The sequence below is a fragment of the Atractosteus spatula genome, chromosome 16, assembly GCF_055471065.1.
Source record: "Atractosteus spatula isolate fAtrSpa1 chromosome 16, fAtrSpa1.hap1, whole genome shotgun sequence".
Lineage (NCBI taxonomy): Eukaryota > Metazoa > Chordata > Actinopteri > Semionotiformes > Lepisosteidae > Atractosteus > Atractosteus spatula.
In genome coordinates this window covers 13,475,299-13,486,715 of record NC_142721.1, presented here as the reverse complement: position 1 = coordinate 13,486,715, position 11,417 = coordinate 13,475,299, and the positions used below count along the sequence as shown (strand labels likewise).

General features: G+C 40.8%; 1 protein-coding gene across 1 annotated transcript in view; it reads right to left on the bottom strand.

Moving 5' to 3' along the window:
- Window positions 1-3,386: 3,386 nt before the first annotated feature.
- The window catches only part of prdm11 (PR domain containing 11), a 20,340-nt gene continuing 12,309 nt past the window's right edge, over window positions 3,387-11,417 (bottom strand). Inside the window, exon 8 of the mRNA XM_088934859.1 lies at window positions 3,387-9,766. Coding sequence (XP_088790985.1) covers window positions 7,605-9,766 — 2,162 coding nt within the window. The 3' untranslated portion in view covers window positions 3,387-7,604. The remainder of the gene's footprint in view (window positions 9,767-11,417) is intronic.

Below are 11,417 nucleotides of genomic sequence, written 5' to 3'. Positions count from 1 at the left end.
TACAGTGCAGAGACTTTATTCCATATTCAACGAGAGCTATGGTCCTGATCACTGTTCTACATTCCAGCCCTGCCCTGAAGTTTCCATGCTAGTTAGTTCACTCTATTAGTGAAGTGATTAATAATAGGTGGGAGGTCACTGCCATGTTTACTACTAGCGGTCAAAAAACAGTTAAAGCTGAGAGCAGTGGGCATGGCGTCCGACTGTGAACCCCTATATTACAACACAACAGATGGTGATTTGAGAAAGCACGTTGTACATAAGGCCTTTAAAATTGAATTCCTGTCATGGTGTTTCACAGCTCAAAGGGTGCGAATTGCTTTAACGCACAACCTTAGAAAATGTCATTAGAGTCATAAAGGAAACCAGACAGGAGTGCAATATAGGATGTGAAGGCTGTTCTCAATTATATTAGCTTTATTCTTTTTTGTCAATGTAGAGGCTTAGCACATCTTCTGGCCAAAATAAAAAGGAACTGTCACTTGCTGTTTCAATCTGTTATCAGGTACAGAGGCTTTATCAGTACATATAGTGCAAAAACAGTATGGAAATCAATCATGTCTCATTCAAAAACAAAAGCCCTCAACAGCTGACTGTATGAACCACAAACAGCAAAAACCTCTAATTTTCCAAGCAGTGTTATTACCTCATAGTCTGAGCTAACGGGATCTCAGAAGCTGTACTAGAGTTGCACCTGATCAGTCCTGGAATGGGAGACCTCTATGGAAAACCTGGAAGCTTCTATAAATACAGGACCAGTAGGTGGGTTGTGCCTCCCTGGGCCAGAATTCCCAAATCAAAGTCCCAGTATTCCAGGCCTACATTGTAGGAAGTGTCCTCTTTTGGATGAGATGTTATCCCAAGGTCTTGACCAGTAGGTAGGTCTAAAAAGATCCCAGGGACTGTTTATAAGAGTAGGGGTGGAGGTGACTCCCTGGATAGTGTCCCAACTACATTCATCTTTGGGGTTGCATAATCTGCCCTGCACAAAGGTACCCCTTTAATTCCAAGTTGAACTGATTCTCCCTGTCTCTGTGTCAGCTGTGGCGCAATGTGGCTGGTGTCAGTCAGGAGGAGGACCCGAAATTCAAGGACAGTTGAAGTGGGTCCCCTCCTGCATGTAAAGTGCTTTGAAATCCTTTGGGACAAAAGATGCAATATGAATCCAGGCAATAATTTTCTTTTCCCTGGAGCTAAAAGCCAATCCATGCTCCCAAAACTAACCCAGAAAAGCAAGAGAGTGGATGAAAGCAAAAGAATGAAGTAATCCATGTTGAAATATAGTAGATCTTCAACAGACGAGTGACAAATTATAGTTAAAGATTCCATGGTCAATAAAGAAAAGAACCCCACATTCTCAATAAGAATTATGCTCTGAATTGAGACCATGATTAAACAAGCTGAACAAAAAAAACTAAGAGCTCTGATCAAAATTCAAAGCTTGGAAAATTCCTGGCTGGATTCAAATCTTCACTTTTATTTGTCTTGGGCCTATACTCATGTCCTGCAGTAATGAAACATTTTCTGTTCATTAATGGCACAGGTCAAGAAACCTGCATGTGCACATGGGGGAAACTGAGATTGCTGAGCATTAGCCATCAGACAGAGGCCTGTAAGCACATGAAATCCCTTGTGCACTATGTGCCCTTTATTACTGGAGCAAAGTTGATTATGAACACTGGCTTCTAAATCACAAGGTGGCTGCACGCTGAGAACATTGAGCTTTGGCTTAATGAAAATCAGCCTGCTTCTGATGCCATGATACAGAACAGCTCATCTGTCATGCTGCTTGCCTTGGACTCCAGAGGTGGCCTCTATTATGGAAGATCCTTCAAGTCCCTAATTTATTTAAGTGATGAAAGTTTATGTTTGGCAGCACAGTCATGTGGAGTTTGGAGCTGTTGCCTCACAAAGCTCTAATAATAATAATACTTCCTTACATGGATAGAGCCCTTTTCTGGACAGGTAACGGGGACCCCCTCCACCAGCACCAGTGTGTAGCCCCCACCTGAATGATGCAATGGCCAATACTAGCAGTAGGGGGGAGAGCAGAGTGATGAAGCCAGTTCAGAGATGGGGATTATTAAGAGGCCATGATTGGTAAAGGCCAGGGGGAAATGTAGCCAGGACACCAGGGTAACACCCCTACTCTTTTCAAGAAACACCCTGGGATTTTTAATGACCACAGAGAGTCAGGACTTCGGTTTTACAGTATATTGTCCCCATCACTATACTGGGGCATTAAGGACCACGCAGGGTGAGTGCCCCCTACTGGTCCCCCTAACACCGCGGAGAGTTCAAAACCTGCCAGAGGAAAGAAAACATGCCACTCGGGAATTCTTGGTTTCAGTTAGATTTTGAGCGCATCCTCAGGGATTTTCAGTCCTCATCTCCAGCTATTGTATTATTTCACGTCCATTCTGTCACTTTCAGTCGCCTGCCTTCGTCGCCTTTCTTCTCCCTCGCCATTGCCAGGCTGTGAACTACAACACCAAAACGCACTAAAACAAAAAGACTCGAGCTGTTGTGTGTGCCTGCTCAGCATCTCACCAAAACGTGGGGCCAAATTTCTTCTACTTCACATGTATCTTTGTTTGTAGTTCTAAGCTCTTCCGAAGTGGCTAAACTAAATCACGAGTCGTCTGCCCTTGTACCGGGGAAAAAGGTCTTTTTCGGCAGCATGAGCTTGGATGTGCAAGACTCACCCGCCTGTCCTATAACAACCTCACTTTCAACACCAAGAATGGTGCTTTGCTTTTTTTCTCCGTCACTTCTTCCCAGTGTGTGTCTTTTTTTAAGGTCAGCACCGCGCTCACTCTCCATCGGCAAGCAGAGCTGTGCGTTACCACGGAGACAGGTGGCCTGATTCCGAATTCCACACTGCTTCCACAACACTCTCCTGATGACAACAAGTAAGATATCGGTTTCTATTTTTTAAGGAAACATCTCCAATTGTATTAAAATACAACTGCTATTTTTTATTACACAGAAAACTGGTGTGTTTGAAAAGCTGGGATACAAAGGTCCTAAATAAAAAAGTGAAGTATTGCACCGTTTAATTTATGATATTGCCCCTCAGCGAAGGTTTATTATTTTGGATGTCAAAATCATTTTCGTTCATACTGTAACTGTGAGTGCTTTCATTTCTAAAACAGAAGCCTTCATCTAAAAAATCTGCACATACAGCTCCATGAAACCATGCAGGTCAGGGTCGAAAATGATTTCCTCCTACAAATGAAAAAGCAAAAGAATGAAGAAGAAAAAAACATGTAAAAATGTTTAGGATGGTGGATTCTTTTTTTAAACAAGTGCTATGAAAGAAAATTAAAAACTGTTTTCCACATTAACTAATACAGCATATGGAAAAAGAATCAGAACCAACAACATTGCAATACAAAATTTATCAATTTTTATTACACAATCATTGATGTAACAAGTATAATATAACAATGTAATTTTGAGTGGGTTGATATTTTATATATAATTATATATTTCTATATATAGTTTTGTATATCTCCAGTGTTAAATGCTCATATATTTTTATAGCTTTCACACAGGTATTATTAAGTATAGCACACAAATCCACAAACATGTTTATGGCTGGTTTTACAAACACAAGTTGTCTTTTCACTGTTGATACACTAATGACAAATAATATAGATCTATAAATGGAAATGTCAATCATTCACACAAATCAGTCCAAAGAAAATTGCAAAGAGATTTTTTTAGCGAGCTTAAGATAGTATTCTTTCTCCCCACTAAAAAAACAATTACTTTCATTTTTCCATAATATTTATATATTATTATTACTTTCAGGCATTTCGCAATAATCCTTAATTTGGATTCTAGCATAAGAAAAAGTTAAAACAGGAATTATTCTTAAAAAGAAAAAAAGATTAGGGAATTTTTGAAGGTGTATTAAAAGAAGAACTAAAGACCCTTTCTGGTGAGCTCTTTTCCAGCTCATGGCTGGGGAAAGCTCTTCTTTGCAGTATTCATGAGCAGATGTGATGTAATATACATACTTGTAGAGAACAAACATACTTTAAGTGCAAGTACTATACAGCAATTGTAAGTGTGTAGGAAATTTCTCCTACTCCTACTGCAGCTATAAAAATGTTTAACTTTAACAATAAGAATGAATATGAAATTATTCTCCCATACAGGTCAAACACCAAAGGATGCCTATAGATATCAGATCATCACTAAACATGAATACGCATGACTGCTACTGTAGTGTTGCTGTGTAGCTAGCAATGCAACTGTGAAATAACTGGGGAGACAGAGGCATTCACAAAACAATTAGTCATATCATTTTAAAGCCGGCTCATTAACCCCAATCAGACACAGCAAAATATTCTTTCTAAGAAGTAGCAAATGTGAATATGGCTGTCTGATTCCACCAAAATGTGTTTTTTAGTAAACCATTAAAAAAAAAGGTGGAAATGTAAGACAAGTTTAAAATGGCGATACAGCCAATTGTATCTAAAATGAGCTTATTTATTCCTGAAATATACCTCATTGTGAGATAACAGTCCACCTAGCACTTCGAAAGCATACCCGTTTTTAAAATCTTTGCATCAGCTTCCATCTCCTTTCTCTCTGTGGTGGAATTTTGCTAAAACAGGGCTCTGAATGATTAAATAGATAATTAACACAATCGGAAGGACAATCAAGCTATTGGGAGTTAAATGGAAGAGATTCAAGCTGAGTGGCTCCATTTCAGTAGATGTTAAGGGAAATATATACTTGAAATGTTTTTTACTGTTGTTTTTGCTAAGTCCAAGATACAGGTGTTTGGGGATTTGGAGTTCCATGAAAAGGTGCTTTTCACTACAGTGAAATAACAGGATAATTTTTTTTACCTAATTCAAGGCAGTGGCTGGATGTAAAACAGTCCAATTCACAAAAATCTGGAGCTAAAGGAGATGAATAAGCTTGAGTTCAGCTTCAAAAATGAAAAAAAAAATAAATACAAAGATGACAACCTGGAACAGGTATGCTTTTGAATGGGAACTAGGCTACGCTTCTACGTATAGCTTTATTTATTGGTTACAAATAATGGCTTCACACATAATGATCCTTCCTAGTTTTCCACAATTCCAATATCAATTCATCCCAAGGCTGAAATACTCATCAATCTACAAAACAGTTATTATAATCTTCAAAGGCATTTAGCAAAACAAAGAAAACAAATCATGTCACTGTGTATACAGTATATATATAAATATTTCAACTTGTATATACTTTTATATCTACAGATATTTAGTTTGAACAAAAACAGTCATACAGAGTCTTGGGAGCAGTCACACTTCACTCACATGTTCATATCACTCTCCATTCTTGTCAGGCCTCTGTTGCCTGTAGAAGTACTGCATTGTTAAATCTAAGTGCTTGTAGGCTTGGGATAACTGTTTTCTTATCCAGTCACCTCATAAAGTGATTACAGATTACAAAAATAGCAATTCAAAAAACACAAATTATCCCCCCTCACAACTAACCCACTTGACACAGTCCGATCGATTTCCCATAACTTTGAAAAACAGGATTTGGCAAGCACGTTTTAAACCACTGGCCACCCAAAAGCACTCTGGTCATTTGTTTAATGTCTGTGACCAAGGAGACCATGAGCCACTTTGGAAAAGTGGAAAATAAAAATAAAAAGAACAGACCGAATAAAAAGACGTATGTGTGTGTGGGGGGGGGGGGAGACAGAAATCATTGTACAATTTTAAAGCGCTAAATCAACATTTAAATAAATGTCACTTTATCCTAGTATCTTCTACAAGATCAAGTCAGATTGCTTATTATTTGCTACTGTTTAGGTGTTTCACTGTTTTCAAGACAGCACAATCACTGTGCCTGTCCACTGTATTACAGTATGACACACTGACACTTGCTGAAAATGTCCATTAGTGCACTATTACTCCAGCAGGGAGAAACATTAAGGTTGATGTTGGTGAAAATAGACGTTACCATTTGCAGACTAAAAGAAGTGTGATCACACTTAGCTTATCTAATATGATTTCAACGATTTAAGGTAATAGGTGCACAAGATTGCACAAGAAATAAAACTGTGTAAAGTATATGCGTGTACATATTTTGTGTTAGCAGCATGTACACTGCCAGCTGATTGCATTAATAAGGCATACACTTTTTAAGCATAAGTGCGAGTATTCATATTAATAAATGCCAGGTTCAACAATGTAAAACCCCCTTTTATATACATACAACAGATGTTTGTAATTTTTGGAACAAAGAAAAAGCTTTTTACCAAGATTTGTAATTATTACCCCACAACAGGCTAAGAACCTTTTATGTACAGCTTTGTACATAAAAAAGGAAATTAAACATATTGATTCTTTTGTCAATGGCAACACCTGCAAACAAAGAAATGACAAACTGATTTTGTGTCCCCTTTCTCTCCATGTCTGTATGGCTTTAAAAATAAAATACCAATGAAACGAAAAAATAATCATTCAGACTTCAGGGACCGCTTCCTTATTCAGTTTCTCTAGACAACAGTCAAAGAGAACAAACATAACTTCAACTGTCCTGTTTTTTAAAAGCCATTCCCATAGTTTTAAAGAAACTGATTTCAAAGCAGTCTAAACTTTTTTTTTCCCATCACCTGCACGCCACAAGAAGTCAAAGGAATATCAAAAGCCCTCTAGGCTGCAGTCAGTTTACATTTCATCCCACAAATTGCTGAAGTGTCTTTAAAGAATGAAATGGAAGTTGTCCCTGAATATTTTAAGGTGGAAAACTGAACATGTTTTCAGTTTACACATAAAAAACGCATCTTCTGTTCAGGTTAGCTAGTTTTGGTCTCACTTACAGTAATTCCAGAAGGTTTTCTTCTCTAATCACTGTCAAGCTTGATTATTTCTGTGTAAACGAATTTCCAAGACTTTAGGAAACAGTTTCACTCGTTAAACTTCACAAATGCCTTATTAAACATTATCCCAATTTGAGCAGACTGAAGTTATATTTTAATAACTGCACCTACACTACAAGACAGCAAACCTCACGCTTTCTTGAGACAGAAGCTGTTTTTTAATTATTAAAAAGTGCAGTCAGTACTTTCCTGTGATCAGCAGCTAGAATTTGAGTGGAACATTACCATGGGAGTCATAATCAGCTTCAACTAACGAGAGCCAGAGGCAATCCTACCATATAGGATGATATAGAGGAAACATTGCATAACTCATTTTACTCTTCTATCATAGGAAACGGATAATCTTATAAAATATCCCAGTGAAAATGTGCTCTGGATATGTTTCTGTTAACCCCTACAAAAGACATAAAAATACAAAAAAACGATTTTAGGATACATACAATTTGGTATGTGGTTCATTGAAGGTAGAATGAATTGGCTTTGTATACCATCTGCAACATAGACTTAATATACTTAAATTCAGCATAATAACCAAGCTAATATACGTTACTCCCCATGTATCATACACACCTGTGCAGTCCATATTAGCAGCAGTGCTACTGTCAATTGGTTTCATTATCGTATGATATCTTGATTAGTCCATCAGCAAAGTTTCTTTTTTTTGATGGCTTTTGGAAGTTGTGCGGTCCAAGCGGGAGCCTGAACGTCAAACATCAGGATAAAACTCGGTGCTCGAGTCCAGGCCATGCAGGACTGACTTCTGCTCTGCCGCCGACATCCTGCTCAACACCTCTGCCGACAGAGAGTAACTGTTCCCCGACTTTTCTTCGAACCAGCTGTCCAATGGCCGCTTGCCGTCAAAGCTCGCTATAGGCGGCCCGTTCACCGCCAGCGTCAGCAAGTCATTCACCTGATCCAGAGTGAGGCGGGACCGGTTGTTTTTCCGTACTTTCTGCAGGGCAATGCGGCCCTTGTCGCAGCAAGCGGTCGAGGATGGCAAAACTTTGAGAATCTGCACAATCCTATTTAGAAGGGGGAACTTCTGCTTGTACTTACATATATGGCTGATCACCTCCTTGAATCCGTTCATGCTGTAGTAATCGGATTTGAGATCCCTCCACTCCACTATCAAGCTTCCTCGGACATCAGCTCCTTCCCGGGAGACCTCCCGTGCTACGGATGGAATGGCCTCCAAATGGCCAAAGATGAGCAGAATTTCCTCCTCTCCGTAGGTCAGGAGATCGTCGGTGCTCCTTGGCCATGTGGTGAGGTCAAGAACTTGGCAAGCCTTGACGATCGGCCGGCTTCTGCAATCAAACCGCTGAGCCAGGATCACCTGGGTCTTCTGACAGATCTTTTCCCTGATGGACTGAAACTTGGATTCGGCAACCCTCAGGTTCTTCAGATCCACACCATTAAAGCTTTCCCTGAAGCTCTCCTCGAATTCCTGCAAATATTCCCCCGGGGAATCAGTCAGCCTCCCGATCTCCTGCACTGCCTCTTCAATCTTGGCATCCACTTGAGATACTAACAGGTAATCCCCTTGGAAGACAAAAGCCAAACGGGAGAGAACTGCGATGATGTCTAACAGAAAGTAGATGAGCTTCACGGACTGGTAGTCCATGAGGAACTGCAGCAAAGCCAGGGCAATGGCTGCAGCATCTGCTCTCTGGGTCTGGCTGCTGATCTCCTTGAGATGGGCCACAACCTCCAGGTAATCCTTTATCAAAGCATTTAAGACATTTGGTTCCCCAATGATCCACCGGACAGCTCTGATATCCCCAAGGAACTCCGTTTCCTCAGAGAGCGTGGGCGCAGTCGCCCTCAGCTCAGCCATCATTCGAGGGGAATAGCGGTAAAAGCTGAGCAGTTGCTTTAAATTATTCTCCAGGTCCTCCAAGCAAGAGAGCTCCTTCCCGCTGATGGCATCCAGGACTTCCAGGTGGGGTCGGTGGATCATGACCGGAAGGCAAAGCACCCAAGGAAGAGTCTTCCTCACCGTGATGTAGAGGTTGGACCTCAAACCTGAGGAGATATTGGATCCATCGATGCCCAAGCCCACAATCAGCACATCTTGCAGTCTCATCCCCAAGACGGCAAAGGCTCTGTCAATAGCTTGGAGGTACCCGTCAGTGGTGGCGCAGCTCAGTTCCTGCAGGGAGAGGAATTCTGTCGCGGGGGGGCCGTCGCTGGTGGTAAACTGCACGTAGACGGCCACCGTGTCGGCCAGCAGGTCATCGTTCTGGCCGTCCATGATGACGCTGAGGAATGGGGACTGCCGGATCCTCTCGATGAGGTCCTCCTTCAGAGCCCGCGCGATATGGTGGATGAGAATCTGGCAGTCGCCCTCGTTCATGTACTGGTCAACCACTTTCAGCTCGCACTTCTTCAGGAGCTCCGCCAGGGGCCTGAAGTCCGAAAACGGCCTCCCTTCCAGAGCCAGGTGGTAGGCGGCGTTGAAGAGCAGGGTCATGTTCCTGCACATCTCCTCCGTCTTCTCGGGGTGCATCCTCAGCTTGTAGAGCTGCAGGCACTTCTTGTGCAGGTTGCTCTGGCTGTGCAGCTTGATGGTGTGGATCTTGAACTGCTTGGACCCGATGATGAAAGCGGAGGTCCTGGAGGACTGGACAGTGTACTGGCGGCACACGTGGCACCACATCTCGTTCAGGGTTGGGGAGTAACGCAGGAACCAGAACTTCTTCAGCCACTCCTGCTTGAAACGTCGGATCCTGCGACCGGGGCCACTGGACAGCTTAGAGGACTCATCGGTGGTCACCATGAGATCGGTGGCGATGGATTCATCCGCTGAGTCCACATCCGGGTCGTCGTCATCCATGACGATGGGAATGGGAGTCATCGCTTCTGAGGCTGCAGAGGGGGTGGAGGGGTGGGGGGTGGGGGAACAAAAATGAGAAACAATATCAGTTTTGCTCTCAGAAGGCGCTGTATTTTTCCCCCTTCATTAAACTGCAGCTATATGAACAAACATTATCTATCTGTGCTTGTGCCTTGCAGCTCAAGCAATGCAAATATAACACGTTAAAAAAATAATCGAGGAATCACCTCTGCATAATTGACTGGAAAGGTCAACATGAGACTCTTGACAACAAAAAGCTGAAAAGAAAGCTATTAAAGCCAATCAATGAAAAAGCACTACTTAGGCTTGCTCACTTTTAATGGAGAACAGGTAGGCACAGAGGGAGTTGGGGGTCTGGAAGAAGCTATGTGGCCATGTTGTTGAATCAGATAACCTGGCTTTCTTCAAAAAAAGGCGGAATGAGATCCTCATGTCAATGAGCTACTAGTTACCAAACAGGTGACACCTTAGAACCTTAAAATGCTGGTTTGGGACTTTTCTTGTGCTCTATTTGTACAGTATATGGGTGTTGCACAATACACCTTTATAAAACACTTACCTTTTAATGTCAACTGTTTTACTCAACCGGGTGAAACGGTTTTGGGCAGTGTAAGGATCTGCACAATTTTAACGCGAGAGCTATTTACTTATGAGCTACCCCTTTTCCTACAGAAAATGGTTTTAAAACATCTTGAAAATGTCTTGAATCACTTTTAGTGGAAAAAGGAAAGAAGCATCTTCAGTGATTTCTCAACACACTCATTACTCATTGCATTCATAAAAAAATAAAACCGTAAAAACAATTAGAAGACAAGAAGGCATAATGCACATTGTTACGTGCTGCTAGTTTTAATGGGTAAAGAACACAATTTTGTTAAGTGCACAAATGTGTTGAATACTTATTTTAGGTTTAACCCTAAGATTGAAAAGCTGGGGTTTTATAATGGTAATTTATGTGCAACAGAAATATTAATGTTAAAAATGAGAAAGCCTCATAATGTGTGATAATATGGGACACACAAAATTCTTAAGATGTCATCAAATACAGTGTAATACATTGCTTTATGTACCACTCTCTATCATCTTATTAATCACTAAGAACGCATAAATACCTCAGCAACAAGAAGATTATTATTTATACAATAAGAAGAAATTACAACTTTTGAGTTTGTACAATGTTTTAATACGACAATATAGAGGGCATTTTATTTAAATATAAAATACCAACACCAATATAAGGATACAAAAATGTTACAATTGAATAATTCATTTCACAACCTTAACCAAAGGCACTTGAAATGTACATTTTGCATTTGTTCATCAACTAATTAAATAATAAAAAACAGCACATCGCCGACGCTTATGCCAGACTTAAAGCCAAATCATGCTGAATGTCAAGAACAGGAAGAATGAAAGAAATGCCACAAGTTCAGTTATGAAACAGAAATATGACAACCACCTCACTGAAAGCTACAGCCATATCAAATTGTGCCTTTTTATGGCAAAACATAAGCTTCTAAAGGCCATGACCTGTCAATGTGACAAAACTACCGCAGGGACAATGATGGCTTTGTTTTCCCCTTCGAAACGAAAGGATACGAAAGTTAACCCAGAGACCTGCACAGAGTCCACAAGAAGTGTGCAAAAAAAAGAGAAAGAATT